We start from the raw sequence: 22,331 nt of genomic DNA, 5'->3' as shown, positions 1-22,331 counted from the left end.
ATGCCATTTGGATAAGAGGGCTGAAAGTCCTATGTCTGCTTTCCATATTTTTAAAAATACCTGTTGTGTTTGACAGGCAAGTATGAAAATGGGAAAAACCAGTGAAAGGTCTCATGCAGCAACGCCTCATATTCGCTTTCACAGCTTGTGCTATCGGCTGGTCTGAAGTGGTGGCCACAAAGCGTGTGGAGCACTTCACAGCTCTCATTGCCAGACCTTGCTGGACTCGAAAAACCACCACTTATTTGAAAGCATGCTTATCTACGCATTGTGTTTACTCAGAGCCTTTAAGACTTGAAAATTCCACTCTAAAAGAGAAGCTATGATCCTGGTGTTTTGTTCTTTAGTACATTTATCTTGTTTGTTCAATACTGCTCACATGTAAGACTTCCCTCTCAACCTCCACAAAGAAACGGCTTTCCATTCTGGGCTTACAACCTCTCTCTGAATTTTTAAGGCAGAAAAGAAAATAACCCAGCATGAGGATATGTAGACTGTACTCTCCCCTTCCCACTTGCCATTCATCTTTCTTGCATGGCCCTACATTGCCAGACTTTGACACAGAGATCATCTATTTTCCCCTCCCCACTCATTCTACAATATATAACACAAAAGCACTTGATATTAATTACACTTCAAGTAAACAACAAGCTCTGGTGAAGTACTGAGCACATTTTTCCTGCACACAGTGTTGGCCTGAAAGCTATCATCCATGCTACTGTTTCCACAGAACCATTCCAAAATCCCCTGAACTCTTACCTGATATTTCTGATATCGCCTTTGATCTTGCTGTGTTTCTACTTCTCCAAGCATGACATGAAAGCAACATTCCTGTATTCTTTTACATTTGAAATCAGCTATATTTCAAAGCTCTGATGTCATCAGGACAACTTTATATCATCTCTGGTGAAATATATCTGCTCAACAGATGTGAAACAAATCTTTTGTTTCACTACTCAGTTTAAAGCCAGCTACATAAATAATTGAATAAGATGGTGTTTTGTAATGATGCCCAGGTATTTGTCTGTCAGTCTTGAAAAGCCAAAACCCTGTCACTGACCTGCTTCAGGACAATGCTGAATGATTGGCTTTCCCCCTAATGAGGGAAGAGGGAAAATACACTCTTGTCTCCATTTCCCCTGCAATCGCTAGACTACAAGGCCTGCCTTCTGCCGTATTAACTCTCTAGTTGCATGAAATTGTCCCAATATGGGTGCATATTTTAGTTGTTGTCAAAGCAGCTAAAAAAACCAGCTGTTGCAGGAAGGTAAGCGCCAGCCTTAACCCAGCAGCATCTCTGAGGAGTAAAGCCCATGATGCCAGTCACCTGGGTACGCTTCCTACCAAATCCTAAGTTCTGCATTTTAATTACCACTTTTCCAGAAGCTGAAGGAAAGTTGACAAAATGTAATGTTTCAGAGATGCCACAGTTTGGATCGCCCTGATATAATAGAGATTGGTATCAAGAACTTCTAAGTGTATTGCAGGTTTTAACATACCAATATTGGGATGCTAGGAAACGAGACAGCAATATGTTCTCCTCAAGCATTTATCATTCCTTAAGTTTAATCTTAATGTGTGCCTCTGCAAGTTGTGTCCAGATGTTCTGTGCACTAAGCCTGAGTACCACCTCTTAGTTCTCTCTGATACTGGGAAAGTATCACAGTACAAAACTTATGAGCCCCAGTTCTTCACTGCTGCAAAACTCATTTACATAAGGCTTACTATAGTTATCCCTCAGGTGTTAAAGCTTCACTGAAACAAAACCAGATACGGTAACAAAAGTATAACTGACAGTCATATTGACCTATGTGCTTTTTGATTCAACTCTATAAATATTTACTCCGTACAATCCTTTAGAAGATTAACTTGAAAAGTAGTTCAAGTTCAAATCCCTGTTTCATTACGATGCTGAAAGAATATTCCCCATGCACCACACATCCAAGCAGAAAGTGCAGGTAAATATTAAACTTGTCCAGAGCACTGGGAAACAATCGGGAACGTACCACATGCACAAGGAACACAGTGGGAGTGCTGGGCAACTACCATTCTCTCAAGTTGAAGGATTTATTCCTCGTGGAGTTTCTCTTTCACGAGCATCAGTCCATACCACAAACTGATCAGCGCTCTCAAGCCTCACAGCAGAAATACAAAACTCAGCTTTCTTTGTGTAAAGCTAAGAAGGGACTTAGACCTCTTCTCTCTCACCCCTGCATCTCTAGGATACCAAAATCGGCACCTTTGCTTTCCAGGCAATTTAGCTATTTTTATACAGTTTTGGAGGGGAAGTTCCTTAAGGCCACTAGTAAACCAAACTCACCAGGGGAACTAAAAGCAAACTGAGCTCTTCCTGTTGCTGCAGGTCTACAAGATTTCCTCCTTAAGCAAGAGCCTTAAACAAGCTCTCAAAGTTCTATGCAGCATGATTACAGAGAGCTAACTGAGGCCGAGGGGTGAAGCTCCCTAGACATTTTTTTTCAGTGCTCGGGTGTTAAAAGGAATAGAGTCTCACCCTTAGTCATGGACACCAGGAGACAAAAGCTCATTTGCCTCAGAACAGAATGTGGAAAGAACTGAACACAGACCAGTGCAGTGAAGAAAACATCTGACCTCACATTGTCAAAGCAGACTTGCATTTTGTTTAACTCCCTTAAAGTTAACAGATTAATCTCTGTTGAAATTATATCAGCCAATAGCTAATACAGAAATAGCATAGGAAAAATGGAGCAAGTTAGTGAATAATATTTGTTCTCTAAGAGCCTAACATCACGCATAAAAGATGATCAGACCCTGAGGGAGTCAGGTACACACACACTGACCATGATATGATTCACTGAACAGCAAATCATTACTTACCCACTATCTCCTGTAATCAATATAAGCAGCTGCCTAATTATAAGTATTCCAATATTTTATCTGTTAACCTCATTCATGTTTGCTTAACTGTAGAAAGAAATAGAAAACCTAATATATATACATAGACATATATAAATAAAACTGATGATCATTGTTGAAATGGATGTAGCAAGTGACCAATCAATTAAGTTCCTTGTGTGTTTCTAAACAGGCAACAGCACATTAAAAACATCCCTTCCTGATCCCTCCTGAATTCAAGACTACATCCTGAAGTGTGAGAACTACACTCCTATCTAAGCGGGCTGAAATGCAACGTATTAATGTTCATAACAGTACTCAATCCTCTTCAAAATCCAGTTGCACTATTTGACATCTTCGGACACTTTCAAAACAGTTAGTTACATCTTAAATATTATTAAATTGAATAATCAGATTAATTTCATCATTTGACTGGCATTTTAGGGCAGAATTTTTTCCTCTCTTTCCAAAAAAGAAGGCAAATGAATTTCAGTTCCAGCTAAGTTATGGTCTTCATAATTTGGAAGCAACAGCTATAGTTTTTGCCTAGTTTATTATTTGCCTATAGAGTTCTTACTGAATCTGTTAAATGAACTTTCAATTTAATTTTAGCTCCATATTCAAGTTTTATAAATATAAGGCATAACTGAAAGGTTTCTATGAATATAAAGATGCTTCCAATGAGCACATCTGCACAGAAGGAATGAACTTTGTCCCTGACATCTCATATATAAGACTTCACCGTACTGAAACCTTCAGTTTCCGTTTTGCAAACATTAGAAGATTCAAGAGAACAAACTTAATCTGAGAAGGGAAACAGAATTTTAAGCTGTTAAACATGGAAAAAAATCTCAGTCCTTTTAGCTCAATGTATTTGGATGAGTTTTTATTTCTATGAGAGATTACTTGAGGAGTAAGCACCAGTCAGATCCATCCATTTAGTTACTCTTACCTCAATAATATACAAAACCACATTCTTGTAGAAGCAATATAGTATGCACTTGGTAACTCGATTGTAACTCCAGGCTCCATGGACCAACAAGAGCTTCTCCAAGTAGGAAAACTGAAAGAGAAAAAACAAGTTTTTACATAGATGAAGAACTGTTTAAAAAAAAGAGGTTAAAGTAAACCCCCCACGCCACACACACAAAAAACCACCACACAATCATCTATGAAAGCTGTAATTCAAGTGCAATATTTAAATAACTTAACAGAACGCACGAGAAAACACAACACTTAAAATATTTACAGGAAAAGCCTTTTTTGTAGCAAAACCTCTGAATGTTTTTAAGTGATCTTCACTGGCTTTAAACAGCAAGAAGTCTTCAGTTAGTGCATTATTATCCCAATAGCAAAATCAAGCAAGGTAAACCTAGTATAGCCTTGTGGATTGAATATAAACGTGACCTTTTCATTTCATGGTCAAAGAAGTATTCCTGTGTTTGAGGGCTTACAAGTTTCACAATGTCCTTTCTCTGTGTTTTAAACAGTGTTGTAATTAGAACTGTCTTGAGCTGAAATAAAATGCGCAAGGGGGAACATAGGTGAAAAATAGATGCATGAAGTCTTTTATAGAGAATACTTACATCAACATTTTCAGCCCACAAAATGTACACAATTGTGTGTTTATACAAAGCACCTAAAATATTGTATAAAGACAAAGAGCATTTGCCAAAAAGGGGAAGTAAATGAATCTTGTAAAAACAGACACCTTTGAATGCCACTCCAAACCACAGATACAGCTCAATTTCAAGTTTTTAAAATGGACTTCTATAGAAGCAGTCTCACAACATAGCCCAGGAAATGCATAGTTTTCTAGTCCTGCCTTTGTCAGTGAACTTTTTTATGGCCTGCAGCATTCCTCGTTTGTCCAGTTACAGACAGATCAAGCTGGTGACCAGATTTACCATTCAGCACACGTGTACCTGAAGGTTCTTGGACACTAAGATGGAAGCATTATTTGCTTTGCTTCCTTTTCCACAAAGTGACCTAATAGAAAAGCTTAACTTCCTAAATTCAGATTCTAGATCATTTATTTTACACAAACCTCATTTGAAATTTAAAGCTACAGTAACGAATTAGGACTGTCATGAGATAGCTCTGCTCCCATGATTTCCAGCACCAACATCACTGAACCGTAAATCTTATAAGAACAGCCTCTCTCCCACACATCAGTAATTCAGATTTGTTAGGATATGCCAGCAAGAAAGAGGAAAGAAAATAAAAGTGAACCAAGCTTCACGGTTCAGTCTCTGCCCAGCTTGAGGCAGGACTGGAAGTGCGACACCCACAAGGGAATAGTTGACCTGCTAGACACTTAATGCCTCAGTTAATATGCAGCACAGCTGCAACCTTCCTCATCAAAATTCACTAATAAAACACACCAGCAACAATGGCAAACTTGCCACTACCTCCTGACAAGTCGCCCCAAATGACTCTCGTAGAGAATAGTTAGAGACACCCTAAAAACTTCTCTAAGTCTAACAAGGGACCATCTCGGGTGAAGTCTTCTCTGGAGCTCAAAGCAAGGAAAAATCTTACCATTAATTGCTTGCTTGTCTATACTCTCATGAAAGCGAGTGCACTGCATAGCACTGCAAGGAAGATATCAGTAACCTAAATAATGCAGTTCTGAGCCTGTTCACACTGGTGAAGAATGCCATTAAGACATAGCAAGGAAATAATTTGTTTTGATGCTGGTCACTGAAATTATACAAACGCACAGTTATGGGCATACTTGAGCAACTATAGGGATAGGGCTTTACTAAGATATTGCCCTTGTTTGGACACTATCGTATTTATGGAGTTTTAAATTAGAAGGGGACATTATGACCATCTGCTTGGCCTACCTGTGAAACAGTTTCTACAGATTATCACAGTTGTCTCTGCATCGACCCTAGCATAACTTTTTTTTTTTTTTTAAATACAGTTTAGCTTTCAGAAAGATACCCCCTGTCTTGACTAAGGGATGAGGTGATGCTGGAGGCAGGGGCGCGGGCAGGTTAAGACACTGAAAATGCATCCAAAATGCAAGCCAAATTTTCCAGAGAAGAAAGTTTAAACACATGAACGTTAGATTAAGAAAGAAGTTTCCTTACTTAAGAAAAGCAAACAGTCCCCAGACATCAGATGCTCTCTGGATTAAGATGATAAAGCTGCCTGCTGAGGGAGTTATTAAATTCTACTGCTGTCTCTCTAAACAGGTCATTTGATTCGGGAAATATGGACCACTAGTAAAATATCATTTCAAGGGAAAAGGATGAGTCAAACAGATGCTCCTTGGACCTGCGCAAACTGTCTGCAGTACTGTTGGACACAAGTTGTCTTTCGTTTGGTTTATGCTTTGATTCCTCCTGGAATCCTGAACAAGCCTATGTAAAGACTTTCTCTCCTGTAAGTGCCTACGTCTGGCACCACTGCATTGGAAACACCATTAGAATATGAGATACTACATTATAGTGGTCATGTGAAATTACTCAATAAGAACACACACTGCCTTCAAGGCATGCACATGCAGTAATGCTTTAGTGGGAGTTATTATGTCTTTGCTGAAAGAAATACACCCCAAGGAGATCAAGTTTTTCTTTTGAATGCCCTTTTTTTTTTTTGGTAAGGACACATTACCATACAACACTATTAGTCCCCTTTAGAAGAAGACTTCCTTTATATTTTTTCTCATCAGCTAAAAGCTTTTCTACACAATCACAAAAAATACAGTTCCACAGTGTTGTACTAATGTTTGAAAGTCAAAATTCTGTGCTAATGTGACCAGTTTTATTTCATATTGAACTAAAGATTCGTTGCTATTGTTAGTAACTCCCTGACTGTATTTTAAGCCCAGAGCAACTTACTTCACATTCTGACAGTAAATCCAAAACCAGGAGTTTTTGTTAATGCAGAAGCAACACATGAACGTGAAATTACTTCTTCAGATTAAATGTTACTGCAACTAAGACAAAAGGATTTAAGTGCGTAGGGCTCTCTATGGACAAAACTCTCACCACTTATACATACTTATTAAAATGGAAGTAAGTGATCTGAGAAAGTCTAAAGAAAGAGCACCCAATTAAGTTATACAGCAGAAGCAATACAAAGTTTACAGAAGTAAAAAATGAGGAAGTCATTACAAGATACCACAGACTTTATGATTATGGGAGTTCCTATAATCCTATGCATTTGGAATATGCTACTGTTTGACAGAATAAGGCCTTAATAAAACAGCCTAAAATTTTCCAGATAAATTCGGTGAAAGTCTCAGTTATTCAAGCTGGAAACCAAAGGTGCTTCATCAGTCCACAAAGCAGCAACACAAGACTGCCACTTTTCATCAGAGCAGGGTTAACGAGATAAAGTTACTGTGCAAACAGCAGCACTACCCATACCTTTTCAAAACCTCCCCTCCTACTGAAACTATCAAAAGATGAGAATATTTGGTATCACTTGGCAGAGCAAATCTGCCTACACCTGCCAGAAGAGAACATCAGCTGATGCTCACAGATCACTGAGGAGACAGTTGATTGCCTGCGCTTCCCATCAGCTCCAGCTGCTCCTGCCCTGCCAGTCTCAGACACATACACACAGCTGTAAAAAGCACTCAAAGGATGTCCAGCCACTGAAACATCTCCTTGCTTCCTTACATTTCTTTTTAAGTCTTTATCCTACGCCTTGGTTTCTTCAGTAAAACAAAAACGGCTTTTTACTCTCCTCTTTAGCTGAAGTAATCAGTGTTGAATTGGATGGGATAATTTGAGAGCACTCACCTGAACAACATTTAAAGTAACATTCATAAAAACAAAATGTTGGCCAGCTCTCTAGAACTGTGATACATCATAGGGGCAGAAGAATTTAAAAAAAAAAAAAAAATAAAAGGAGGAGTCACCTCAAAATAAGAATTTCCAAACAGCCAAACTCTTACACACCTGGTCGTAATGCTTACTCATAGTAAAAGAAAAGAGCTTGCACTAGGAGAGAGAAGTTAAAATTAAAAGCATGTTAATGTAAGCATCACAGAACATGGTTCTCCCCAATTACTAAAGAACCAAGATGTTGCACAGCTGTCAGGAAGAAACTGAAACTTTGAGGGGCAACGGATCTTTGCCCTGAAGAACACAAAATAATAATAACAAATTGCAAAAATACATCCACTATATCTGGTTTAGACAGCTGCCTTGAAACAGAAACGAGCAGAGATGCTCCTAGCTTGAAGGTGAAGGAGAAGCCATCAAGCACCACAGGGCCGCACAGCACATTTCTGACACCACGATATGACAGTTGCTCTTTTTTGGCTCTGACCTGTGCAATTGCATAGTCCGAGCAGTTGGTTGCCTGCATGCCCTCATTGCCGCTGATCCCCACTCCAACGTGAGCCGTCTGGATCATCCCCACGTCATTGGCACCGTCCCCAATGGCAAGTGTTATGGCATTGACGTGTTTCTTGACCATGTCTACTATTTCAGACTTCTGTAGAGGAGATACTCTGAAAAGGAGAGAAAAAGGTGTCAGTTTCTTCCATGCTGAGCTCCATGCCTTTCCCAAAGGGACAGCTGGAATCTACATTTAGAAGTCATCAAAGGGCAGTTGCTGGGAAGTTTCTTTATTCAACAACTAAGCTTCAGAACCTGTGCCAAACTATTTCAGGAGAAAGTAGCTTTAAAAATAGTTTCACTTTCATCTACTTGCTCATATTTTATGCAAAGAGACCAAACAGATATGAAAGGTTTTAAAGGCTTTGTTTCCCTCCCCCAGCCCCACCTGATACGCTTTGGCAAACACCAGTGATTTTATATTGGGAACAGTGGAGAAGGGAGTTTCTTCTACAACTACCACAGTTTACAGATCAACAGGGCACATCCAGCCAGGAGCAGAAAGCCCACTACTATGTTCAAGAGAGTAAATAAGAAACATTTTTGGTGGTTTGGCAAAGGGTACTGCAGGTTCACCTTACCCCTCCTCCAGCTGCCCATCCTTCCAATGTCACACTTCAGGGTCAGAGAGAACAAGGGCTCTCCCCGATCTCATACACACTGAGCTGGTGCTACCCTGACTGCAGGGATGACGTTATTCAATTCCGATTCAAAAACGAAGGGTCGACTCCATGACATCTGAATATTCTTGTCAGTTTTATGGGTAGTTGTTTTAACCTGATCTTCCTCTCATTTTACATCAGTTCCAGTTCGATAAAAATTCATGGAATTCAATACAGCTAAACTAGTCTAAACCAGGGAGAAGTGGAAAAATACTCAGGACCAGGTTACTAAATTGGATAAGGCACCCAAAATGCCCTTTATTCATGGAAAAGGTAGATCAGGTTACCAAATCATATGAGGTATTCTGGAAATACCTACACGTAAGATTAAATATTTCCATTCTAACCCCATCTGTACAAACAACCTTAATTCCTTTCCCCATCAGTTTTAGTTACAGTTCCAAATTATTTTATATTCCCTTAAATAAAGCTTTAGACAAAACTTTTCCACATCTCAAGTCAGCCACATAACATTCAACAAAAAAGAATGTAACTGATATCTAAAAGCTTTACTATTAAACTAGGGGGAGAATGGGGAGCTTGGGGAATGGGGGAGACAGATTTTTTACATGGCATTTTTTCCAGAGCCTACATCCTGTGAGAACGACTTACAGAGCCTTTTAATACACTCGGCTGGATTACTGCTGATCAAAAAAAATGAGAGTTATCTTGTTCAGCATTTTGCTTTATGGTCTTGATTTTGTTTAGTGCTGATCACCTCTTAAAGTAACTTGATGAGTAATTGGGGGGGGGGGGAGAAAAATTTGCTGGGTTCGAAATTCACATGTGAACTAAATTGCCTGAAAAGTGTAGCAGCTGTCCTGTTCCTAAAAGCTGAAAACAGGAAAAAGTTGACTGGGCCATAAAATTTACTTAATACCACTGGATAAATTTATTAAGCACTCAGCTACCTGGCAATGAAAACAGCACTTGGCACTGTAGGGACCCAGTTAAATTACCAACACAAAGCCCCAACACACTAACCAACCTATGGTGCATGAAAGGTGTTGGTTTGCAATTATAAAGCAGCTCTGAATATAGTCTGCATCAGATTTTAACTTCTCTCTCATACATACATACAAGCACACACACTCCTCTATTCCCTCGTATCCCCACGCCCCCCAGTAGTCACATAATAAAATACTGAAGCATGGAGCAAGGAGTCAAGAAGGACTTCAGGCCATAAAATGGAATCTCCAGAGGGACTTGGAGCCAGTTCTGGAAGGATGAGATTCACAAGTGCACAGACCCCATTACCAGCCCCAGGGGCACCTCCGGTGCACAGGACAATATACTTTTGGCAGTCCCCTCATGCAATTATTCCATTGCAGCTGAGCACTGTGCATATCTGCTAACGTCCTCCTCAGACACACACATCTCTCGGAAGTCCAGTTTGTGTTCATTTAGTTTTCGGTTACACAGCAATAGAAACAGCTAAGAAGTTCCCTTGTTTCAAATGTGCTTAAAGAAACAGGGAAATGAAAAAGCCAGACTCTGAACAGCATATCTGATTCTGTAGTTTAAACGAGCAGCTTGTCTACAGACTTTTCAGACATGACCAGAACATGGTAGAGATGCTCGAGCTTGTTCTAGTGCAGTTTAGCTGTGACATGTCAGGAAAGCCGGTATGTCCTGGATTCACTTCTGTGCCTGCAGTATAGGTGTGGCTTCAGATTTTAACTCAACTTTGCCATTAATGACCCAGTATTTGTCAAATCAACAGAACACCTCAATATAAACTCATTTATCAACTACTACATAATGTAAACAAAGCATGCTTTTACTGTCTTTATCAAATGAAGTTAATTATACCCACAGTTATGTAACAGTCAGTTAAAGACTAACATCTTCATATGCCTAGGAAGACTAAACAAGCTACAGGAAACACCAGATATGTACTTTAAACACCAAAAATGTTTCTGCACTTGGTTTAAGAAGATGAAACCTAAGACAAGATTCCAGTACAAAGTGTTACTTGATTACAGTTATTTTAAACAAAAGCTTTATAGCAAGCATCCTCTTTGACACCTCTCCATCAAGTACAGCCCCAAACTCCAGAGAACACATTTTTCTGCACACAGTATATTAACTACAGAAGTTGCAAATTGAGATGGCTACTGATTTCCCAAGGGGTTTTACTCCCCTCCTCTGCCAAATCACTCTTCTCAACCTCCAAATCTCTTCCACTCCTTGTCATCTATTTGGTACCAACAGACTGCATCAGGTGATGTTAATAATCCCCTTAGCCAGATTACCAGCTCTGTGGTCCGTTTCTGCACATTCGACAGGCTCTCTACAGGACTAATTGGAAGATTATGGCACAGGACACTATTAACCTGCAGCTTCCCCCAGATGATATCTTGGAAGGGGCGGAGGAATAGACAAGTTCACAAAGATTCCTGGACAAATTAGTACGTTCAAAGTAAAAAGCATAAGGAAAGAAGTTAACTACTTTGGAGAAAAGTTTTTCAGTGACAGGCAAACACTGGTAATTATCATTCAGTGCAACATCCCTGGCTTTCACTGCAGCAATATCAGGATGTAAGACTTGCCATGATATACACCCAAATAAGAATTAAAATGTGAGCAAAACATCAGCAGCATCAAAATCTTCTGCTTATTCATGTTCTTAGAGTGCAACTCAATAGAGTTCACTATAAATGTTTGTTTATACGCAAGTTATTTTTATTGTCTCTGTGCAAAAGCATCTTTGACAACAGAAAAAAATCAACTTAGTCTAGACAGACTCTCTCTTTTACACAGACTCCTGGAAAAAAAAAAACACAACAGGTCTCAAATACCACAATTATAGCTACAGGATCAAGTCTTCAGATTCTTGCTCAAACTGCTGAGAATCTGAATTTAACGTACTCAGGCTGTGGAGAGCCTGAGCTCAAGACTGCACCTTGATGAAGTGTTCAGCATTCAACATTTGGCTGTGCAATATTAAATGTTCGTGGATGATGGAAAGGATATGTAAAATTAAGTGTCAGTCATACAGCAGACTGCTACTTGGCCATCTCCAGGACTTCCTTCCAGTAGCCTTGTTCTGGAGAGGGTAAAAGCTGATGTGTAAAAACTGAAGGTTCGCCTCAGTCTCAAACATGCTTAGCCTTTATCAGCACCTTTAACAGATTAATACAGAAAGCAGTTTCCATCCTGAATGAGATGACTGATGCCTTGATATCCCATTGCCTCCTCTGTGACGAGGCGGGGGGAAGCAAGAAAGGACACAAAGCACCTTGGGAAGAAGCTGAGAGAGAAACGCAGCCCAGAGCCAGGGACCCCCAGAAAGATATGGACCTAATTATCCTTCGGTCACTTACATCTGTAAGGAAACTGTGGAAGGAGGCAGGGCTAAGTAATTTTCAGAAAATGCGGAACTATATTGTTACTGTCAGTACGTACTTGAAGGTTCCTCTTTTACTCAGAGCAAGCTCCTAAAAAAATAGGAGAGGGCACTGTCTTCTGCAGATGAGCTCCCAATGGCTTTACACCTTCAGTCTGCGTTACTTCTTTAGCCTGGGTACATACATTTATGAGTGAACTTCTTACCTGATACATTTTGCCTGTTCAGTAAAGTTCTACTTATGTGGTTTGGTCTTATGTAGTCCTGTGAGAAGCAGGGACTTGGACTCTATGATCCTTATGGATCCCTTCAAACTTGAGATATTCTATGATTCTACTCAGCATTTTGCTGGAAGGTTTGCTCAGGCTTACATTATTTCTTTAAGAAGAGAATTTGAGCACAGACGGAGGATCTTCCAGTTCTTTTTTTTTCCATCAGAAATACTTATGGGACAAGCAGAGCAATCCACAAATTCTTATCAGCCGTCATCTTTCAGTGAAAGATTTCACAAAAATCTTCCCCCAAAACAGTGAAATGGTGATATTTAAAAAAAATACAAACCATTTAAAAACCCATTTTGAAAGCGAAATGTTTAAAACCTCAAAAGTAGAAGCAAAGCACTAAAATATCCATTTTAACCAAGCAAAGCAGTAGAGCTTTAACTTCAATTTTTAATGTACTGCAACTGATTTAAATCAATCAATTCCTTTACTGCACTGTTTGCAATCTAGCAAGGCAGCTATCCCTCTTATTCCCAGATGCCATCTAATATATTAAGATGGATGCAGTCACAAATTAGATGGGAAGGACACAATCAGCACAACCAGTCCTGTGTCACATAGGTCAGCTACACTCCACAAGATATTATCAGGAGAAAGTGAGAAACAGTTCCTTAATTCTGTCCCTCTGCATATCTGTATTTATTGCACAGTTACAGACACATGAGAGCAACTGATGGCAACTGTAAATAATACTACTCTAACAGGCCCTTAAACTACAGCCGAATCACTACACATGCTTTAAACTATACAGACAAGCCACAGAAGTGAAGTAAAACATAGTATTTCAGAAATGATTAGTTTTATTTATTGCATTCAAGTCTAAAGGACCCAGTGAAGACACAGTTCTGCTAGAGAACTAGCAACTGAGACTACCAACTGTATATAAAAGAAGACATGATTAATAACAAGCAAGCTATTGGAACCCTTTTATCTATAATACACAGGCAGAAAAAGATTAATTTATAAGAGACAGTTTATATCCAGACCATCTTACAAGGCCATGAAGAGAGGGCAGCCCCATAAGCTCTTCCACACCTGTGCAAAGCCCAGCTTGATACCAAGTCTCAGCTCTCCTGTTCCCTCTACACATGTTGGATTTTGAGGGGATTTTTTTCGTTTGTGGGTCCCCTCTCCAAAACCAAGGAGACTGGAGCATTTCTGTTGAAGACTGCATACTTCCCACACCCCCAATTCAATACAAAATACTCTTCAGACATTTTTACCCATACTTTTAAATTTTTAATGTTCATTTGTGAAAAGAAGGAGGCGGGGAAGGAAACTGTTTCAAGTATTACCTCCTTCTGCTTCCATGCTGTAACAGGGATTACACACAAAGACATGAATGTATTTAACATGAAACATTAATTTGATATTGTACTTCCTTGAAATGCCTTGTTCATGCAACACAAGAGGCCCTTAAGAGCCTACCTTTACTGCAGTGAACATGATTTTACCCTGTTCTATCATAAAATACACTAGTACTTTGAATTGCTCAGTGACCTCATCTTCAGAAAAGGCAGAGACAGGAGACAGCCCGGAAAGAGCTGAGAGCTATCAATAATATTGACATTTAAGTGTGTGCATTGGTCCCCAGAAAAAGCAGCAAGATAAATTAACACACCGCTAAAAGCAGTGCTCAGAAAACAAGGAAAGTTACCATGACATCATATTTAGCAGTTTTTAATTACACATTAATTTCTCTTGACACACATCAGGGTTCAGATTTCAACTATGTGTCATCCAAACAAGGGCTAGACTTGAATTACCGTCATGAGGCTCTGAGATGTCTTGGATGGACTGATACAGTAACCCACACAGAAGAATCACCAAAAGCACACACAACGTACCAACTCGAACTGTGCATTACATTGGATGCTTTTCATTTACCAAGTGCTCTGAACCTCCTTTGCCTGCTGACAACCACAGTTTCACAGGGACTGGTTCTGGTGCAGTACTTAAAACTTTGGAAACAACACGGAGCGAACTGACGGATAATTTGATGTTCATAAAGAGCACCAAAGGAATTCATTCCACTAAATGTAAGTGCCTCCAATGGAGACATCTCTATCTGCACTAATCACACCAGGCTCCTCTTATAGTCAATGGAGAGAAACAGGCACTTCTGAAGTGCAATTAATCCAGTTTATTTTAGACATGTACTTTAAGGGCATAGTTCACGTACTCTTACAAGCACCCTTTTCTCTCCAAAGGTAACTAGTTCACATGAAAAAGCCTACTACTGACAAGCAAAATTACACGGGATGAAACCCATCTTAAGTTGTTGCAGTGCTAAATACCTCCAAATTAACCAGGTGCACACACTTTTTGGCAAGGTGGAATGGCTGCTTCCTCCCAACACAGGCACCCGATGCTGAACTGACTGATACACCATGTCCTCCTTCCCTTCTCTTAGAATTCTCACTTCTTCACTGTGCTTCCAGCTCTTGCTATTAATAATTCTTTTCTACAGTAATTTCCCAGTCCCATCTCTTCTGAATGGAGACAACTAGAAGTTTTACCAAACCTCCCCTGACTTCTGTAAAAACCACCACAACTTAATCGCCCTTTACCATTTCAGCTGCAGCCTCACTTTCCCATACTTTCTTCGTTTTTCCTCTAAGCAGACCATCTTTCAAATTGTTTCACTTGCCCAAGTTTCAGACTGGTTTCAAGTCTATTTTTCAATTTTAAAAAGAGTTTTACATCTTATTTCACTTATCAGAAGTCTTATGTTTTTGTAAGTACAAAGAAAAATATCTCCCTTCAGTTTTTCAGCCTCCTTGACATGCTAAGTCATACTTGACTTTCTGAGCAACATGTATTACCTCTAAATTTCAGGTTATCCAGAACAGGCTATAAGTCAAAACACATGCACATACCCCTACATACATGCTCACAGAACATGTGTCAGTTCTTTTTAATTTAATGGTTACCAAAACAGTTCCTTCTGCATCACTTCAGGTGTACCAGGAATGCCTTTTAATATAAAGCTCTCTTTATAGTTATAAAGCCACTGAGTCATACACTGTCTTCTGAAGAGGAAGAACTCAAATTCAGTACCTTTCCATCACAGAAATATTTCTCTAAGTATATTCTTCCCCCTTTTTTTAAAATAAATTTATCACTAGAGAATTTCTCCCTTGCATTCCCATATTTTGACAACCCATTTGCCATTCATAGTTGCCACTGAAATGATCTCCAGAGGACAAAGACTATGAAAATCTCTTTATAAGATGGGTTCAATGCATTAAGCATCCCAGTGAACATGGGGTTAACTCTCAAGTCAGCATCTTATTCCTCTTTGATATCCCCCCCTGCATGTTTCTGTCTTGACTGCCCTTCCCCCAGCCTGCTTTATGGGGCAGAGATTAAATAGGGAAAATCTAGTTTGGAAAACAAATGATTTGGAAAGTGATGAGTTGGCATAAAGAGGATGTTGAATGGAAGACTATTTTGCATTTTTAACTATAATGGTCGCTAGTGGCAACAGTTTTAATACACTTTTAAAGTGAAACTAACATATCAAATTAATTTTGAGCTTCGTTCACTCCAAGCTGATTAAGGCACATTCATTTCCATGTTAATCAGGCTCAGCAGTTCTCAAGCAACACAGAAATCTGCCTTTTTCTAATGACAGAGCAAGAAAATTTCAGTCTGTAAAATGTACAGGTAAGTGCCTTCTGAACTTCGAGCACCAGCAGCAAGAACCTGCGTGTCTCGCACAGCGGAGTTGTTTATAGACTTTTACAACACATGGTGAAAATAAGTGACAATTGAGACCGCGGCCATTAATAAGCACACCAGCCCAAGTAACGAGGCTCTGCCCTGCAGGGAAGCCAAGGGATCAACTGGGAGAGCTGAGGTGAGCAGCTGCTCACAGCCACGGAGCAGCAATGCCACAGCAACACAGCCACGCACCGGGCAGCTCTGCTGCCGGACAGACACTCCGCAGAAACACCACACACAGCAGCTTCAGACAGGAGTTCACTGCTGTAAAGCATCATACATGGGATCATACACCTAAGAAAGAAACAACCTATTTGTAAAAAGTAAGATTTTTTCAATGTCAGAATTATCAGCATGCCTCAAAAGTCAAGGTCACCTTGCATTGGGAAGAAAGGTGAGCTCCCCCAAAATTCTTTTCATGACAACACCAAAGAAATGCAAGTTACTTCCCACCCTTCCCTGAAGTCCAGTCTCTAACAAAACCAAAACACTCGAGGTGAAGTCCATAAATCCTTAGACATTTAGAAAAAAAACCAAACAAACTTCGGGTTTCCACCACCTCTCCACAGCTAGGTAAGTTGAGCATCAGGGTGTCCCTATCAAGATTAAAAAGTTCAGATCACTCTTAGACAGAAAAAGCATTGGCATCTGCAAGTCTGACTGGGACCAGCTCTGGGTCAACCATTAAATCTCAACACCAGGTTAAGTATTAACATACAGAAAAACATTCACAGCATGCTCACTACTTGCAAACACAAGCTGCAAGGATCTTTACATGGGCCTCTAACTCTCAAACTCAAATCAAGCAACATTACCAAGAAAAGAGTGGGATGAGAAGGAGGAAAAAGAAAGGAGTAATATTCTAAAGCAAAGTCAGTTCTACACAAAGTTCATTATTAAATTGAAGCATTAATATATGACATCTAGGGTAAGGGGGTGCTTTTGTCACCACCCATAAGTTAGTTTGACTAAATTTACATCAAGAAGGTTTAGTAACAACACATCTGCCCATGGCCAGCCACCCACATGGCCACATTGCAAGGGCACCTGTAACCCTTAAGCACTCTGTTCCAACATATCTGTATGTCAGCGAACATTTCCATATTCAGGTTTAAGACACAGAAATGCCCTGTGGTTTGTGAAAACAATGGTGATTAACAGCAGCTGCTTCTGTAATGGCAAAATAGAAAACCAGACAGCAACGTATATTGGTCCCCCGCACCCCTGATTTTTGGCCATCTTTGAGGCGAGAGAACCCTGTTGCAGAGGAGAGCACGCGGAGCCGAAGCCGCACGTCCCTGGCTGTCACACGGGCTGTGAGCCCAGCACCCACGGTCACGGCGCTGGCAACTGGCCGGCAAGAGGACGCCAAGCTGGTCCAGTCTCACCCTCGACAGACTTGGAGAGCAATTGCTTGAGCTGACTGTCCCCAGAAGCTTGTCCAGGCATTCTGGAGCAGACCAGGCAAAGTTGGGGGTTCTTCAGCAGTACAGGATGGACAGTGACAGTCCACAGTGTCCACGCTTGCTCCTTAGTGCTCTTATTGACAGTGTATGCACAGCTGGAAATGCTTAACACGTGAGGAAAGGCCTCACAAAACTCCACGCCCTGATCTTTCCAAACTTGCACTGACCTATGCCTCTTTTGAAAGATCCAGGTTGGCCACCTTGCTATTATTGAAAGGAATCTCCAAAGATTTAAGAAAAAACAATGCAAAGAAATTGCAGTTTGCATTTCCTGCATGTATGTCAACTCCCATGGCTAATTTTCCTTTGCACATAAAGTTTTTAGTTTTGGTCTCATCCATATATCTGACCACAGGATTAGCTGTACCAGTACAGACAGACCTTTGCACAGGACAGCGCTCCATGGAGTACAGGAGCCAAAAGAAAACACAAATATTTTGCCTAATAGCTCAAACTAGGGCAACAATTTTGCTTGCTGAATTACACTAAGAATACAGAACTAGGAGCCAAGGCTTCACAATGTCAAACCTTCGCATCTTTATAGAAAGGACACAAAAAGCATCAGTTCCAGTTTGGTAACATACATGCCTATGTTGCACAGGACATGCTTAGTTAGCAATAAGTAATACATGTCAGGACAAATCATCCCTTCTACTACCTTTTACTTATGGAGAATAAAAAGAGACACTTAAACAATTACACTAAGGAACTTTAAAAGAGCAAAGAGAAAATAACTGCATTTAAGTTAACCGTTTCCTGAAAATGAACAGAAGGATATTGTCTGAAGGAGCTTCTTTCCTGAAGAGAAAACCAGCTTTGAAGCTTTTCAACAGTCATTACAATGAGCCCCTTACTGTTAACTTGTGGTCTTGTAAAGTGAACTGCTGGGCAACTGAGAGGCAGAATAAAGTATCAGCCTATTACTAGTGGCAGATGAGAGCAGATTTCTTCCATTTCTACTTTAATACCAGATTAGTTGTAGTATAAGAGAGGTGTCCTCTCACTGCTGGAGTGATTTTAAACACTGAACTGCTTCACATCATTAGTACCACAGTGACATTGAATTTGAGCACATCTACGCCAATATTGCCAATGGAATCTGAAGTATCAGACAGACCTACCTTATTATTGCTAAGTTAACTTAAATTGCCCATAGCCTGGGCTACAACTGGAAAAGCTAAATGAGCCAGACCACATGAAACATCTCTTTAAAAAGATACCATGAGAAAAAAAAGGAACTGCTAGGAGTAGAGCTGTATTCACTGGCATTCCTCATGACTCAAGCAAGATTTGAAGTAAAAAGACATGGGAGGAAAAATGATGACTTGCCTGGTGAAAAATTCATGGGCTCTACAGGAAGCAGGAAAGGGGCTTTCATGAGTTAGACAGGAGACTCTCCAAATGTACCCGAGTATATCAGTTTGGCTAAGTTGGTGCTTTCTTTTTTAAATGCAGCCATGAAAAGCAAGCCAGCTTACAGTGCTTTCTGCCCAGATAAAGGCTTAGAGCCTTTGCATGCTCACATGACTTAATAAAACGGCTTTTGTAGCAGCATTTAGTCTACTCTCAATTTACACAACAAGTTATTTTGGTTTTTAGCTACAAGTTAAGACTTGGAAACCTAAGTTCACAGAAACCTGTTTACTATATATCAGAACTTATATATTTAATGCACTGGCAAAATTCAAACAACAGCAATTCTTTTTCAAAATACACTGTGAAAAATCCTATTCCCAAATAGGCTATTGATGTAAAACGTGAGCCTCACTTTCAAATATGACCCGGCAACTGGTAAGTTCTTAAGATCTGTGTTGTGCAATCTGAACACAGGTGTGGAAATGTGAAAAGCTATAACGTTCAAAGGACTCAGCAGATATATACAGCCTTCTACAAGCTCCTACTAGCTCTACAAGCTAGTCTACAAGGCAGGATACAAGGTGTATTAATGTACCTACTATCTTTAAATAAACTATGCCCAAGAGAGCCTAGAGAAGGGAGTTGGGAAGATGGGGACAATAGGCAAGACGCTGATCACAAGCCTCCTAAAATCAGATGTGCCAATTGTTCTGGTGATGACAATTGTGTAAGATAATTCACTATCAGCGTTCCCAAGGCACAGCTTGTACTCCAGCCGTCAGAGCAGCTGGTTGCCTTGCTGGGCTGTCAGCATGCAGCTTCAGGGCACTACACTTTATCAATTCAAGTTTTGAAAAGCTACGTAATTTTGTATACATCTCTAGTATTCTCTATACCCTGCTTCTCCAAATACGATCAGAGTAGCCTTGCTAGAAGTTTGCTGGCAGCGATGTGCAAGGCATAGCCAAAGGTTACTACCACAAAATACCAGGAGGACTTGGCAACTCTAACATGAAAGTGGTCAAAACACTTGGTTCATGAAGATGGAGAGATATTATATGAGCAGCTCTCCTGTGAATGTAATGGAAAAACATCAAGATTACAGACTGCTAATAGCCTTACACTCTCACTTGATCAAAACTTAAAAATCAAAGCTAACACTGGATTAAAAAAAACAACTCTAAAACCAGACTGAACGCCAAAAATAGTAAATTACTAAGTCTTTTGGATGTAAAAAAACCTCAAACAATTTACTTGGTACAGACAATCTGCTTATTCTCTAAATGCACTTTGCTATAATAGTACTGCAGACACCCTGCTGTTTAATTTTTAGGAATACAGATTTTATTCTCATTCACATTCTTCATATCCAGTACAAACAACACCCCAAATGCACGCCAACATGTTGGACCACAGCAGAACGATTAGCTCAAGTGAGGATTCAACTGTTCTAATGTATGAGACATAACTAATACATTATTCTTTATATAAAATATAGTTCACAGGAATGAGGTCAAACATTCAGCATCCAGCTGGCAATGGTCAGAGTACTGTGAGAGTCCATCCTGCCCAACTTCATCAGTAACCCAGATGCTGACAAAAGGATAGCCTCAGCAAGTTTGTAGATGACACTGAACCAGGTGGGCTAGATTACAAGGAATCACAGGGCTTTTATTCAAAGGAACATTGAGAAATTCAGGGACTGAGACAACAAACCTCACAGAGTTCAGATGGAGAAAGGCAAAGCTTCACACCTGGGACAGAATAACCCCATGTAGTAGTGCAGGCTGGGAAATGACTGAATAGCAGCCCTGCTGAAGAGGACCTGGTTGTTACAGCAGGCATCACGTTCAACATGAGCTGACAGTACACTGTTAGTGGGATCAAAGCACACCATGTACTGAGCTGTGACCCAGCACATAACTGTGACCAGGACAGAGAAAGAAGTTATCAGCCCTCTCCTCAGCACAGGTCGGGCAACATTTATAGTATGTCCAGTTTTGGAGCCCAAGTTGAAAAGAAGAGAAAGAAAATGGGAAAGAGTCCAGCAGAGAATTACTAAGATAGTCAGGGGTCTAAAATACATAACCATTAAGAGCTTGTGTCACCTGGGCTTGTGCAGGTTAAGGAAGGGGTAGTTCAACAACAATGTGCAACCGCTTGACCTGGAGTTACTTGAATTTTCCTGTCACATGCAAACAACATAACAAGGGCAAATAGCCACAGATTTCAAACTGGGAGGTTCTGGTTGGATATCACAGATATTTTCATGAAGGTGCTGAGCAATGGAAAAGATGTGTGAGAGAGGATAAGAGGGTCATCAGGGACAGTCAACATGGCTTCACCAAGGGGAAGTCGTGTTTGACCAACCTCATAGCCTTTTATGAAGACGTAACAAGGTGGATTGACGATGGCAGAGCAGTGGATGTGGTCTACCTTGACTTCAGCAAAGCATTTGACACCGTCCCCCACAGCATCCTCACGGCAAAACTGAGGAAGTGTGGACTGGATGATCGGGTAGTGAGGTGGACTGCGAACTGGCTGAAGGAGAGAAGCCAGAGAGTCGTGGTCAATGGGGCAGAGTCTGGTTGGAGGCCTGTATCTAGTGGAGTGCCTCAAGGGTCAGTTCTGGGACCAATACTATTCAATATATTCATCAACGACTTGGATGAGGGAATTGAGTGTACTATCAGCAAGTTTGCTGATGACACCAAACTGGGAGGAGTGGCTGACACGCCAAAGGGCTGTGCTGCCATCCAGTGAGATCTGGACAGGCTGGAGAGTTGGGCGGGGAAAAATTTAATGAAATATAACAAGGGAAAATGTAGAGTCTTGCATCTGGGCAGGAACAACCCCAGGTTCCAGTATAGGTTGGGGAACGACCTGTTGGAGAGCAGTGTAGGGGAAAGGGACCTGGGGGTCCTGGTGGGCAGCAGGATGACCATGAGCCAGCACTGTGCCCTTGTGGCCAAGAAGGCCAATGGCATCCTGGGGTGTATTAGAAGGGGGATGGTTAGTAGGTCGAGAAAGGTTCTCCTTCCCCTCTACTCTGCCCTGGTGAGACCGCATCTGGAATATTGTGTCCAATTCTGGGCCCCTCAGTTCAAGAAGGACAGGGAACTGCTGGAGAGAGTCCAGCACAGGGCAATGAAGATGATTAAGGGAGTGGAGCATCTCCCTTATGAGGAAAGGCTGAGGGAGCTGAGGCTCTTCAGCTTGGAGAAGAGGAGACTGAGGGGTGACCTCATCAATGT

At 40.6% G+C, this 22,331-nt stretch overlaps 1 protein-coding gene across 1 annotated transcript in view; it reads right to left on the bottom strand.

The window, feature by feature from the left end:
* Window positions 1-22,331, bottom strand: part of ATP8A2 (ATPase phospholipid transporting 8A2) — a 301,460-nt gene that overhangs the window by 137,256 nt on the left and 141,873 nt on the right. Inside the window, exons 25-26 of the mRNA XM_065654983.1 lie at window positions 8,167-8,350; window positions 3,827-3,937 (exon numbers count right to left, since the gene is read on the bottom strand). Coding sequence (XP_065511055.1) covers window positions 3,827-3,937; window positions 8,167-8,350 — 295 coding nt within the window. The remainder of the gene's footprint in view (window positions 1-3,826; window positions 3,938-8,166; window positions 8,351-22,331) is intronic.

This window comes from Caloenas nicobarica, chromosome 1 (assembly GCF_036013445.1).
Source record: "Caloenas nicobarica isolate bCalNic1 chromosome 1, bCalNic1.hap1, whole genome shotgun sequence".
NCBI classification, from domain to species: Eukaryota; Metazoa; Chordata; class Aves; order Columbiformes; family Columbidae; genus Caloenas; species Caloenas nicobarica.
This window is presented reverse-complemented; position numbering and strand designations above follow the sequence as displayed.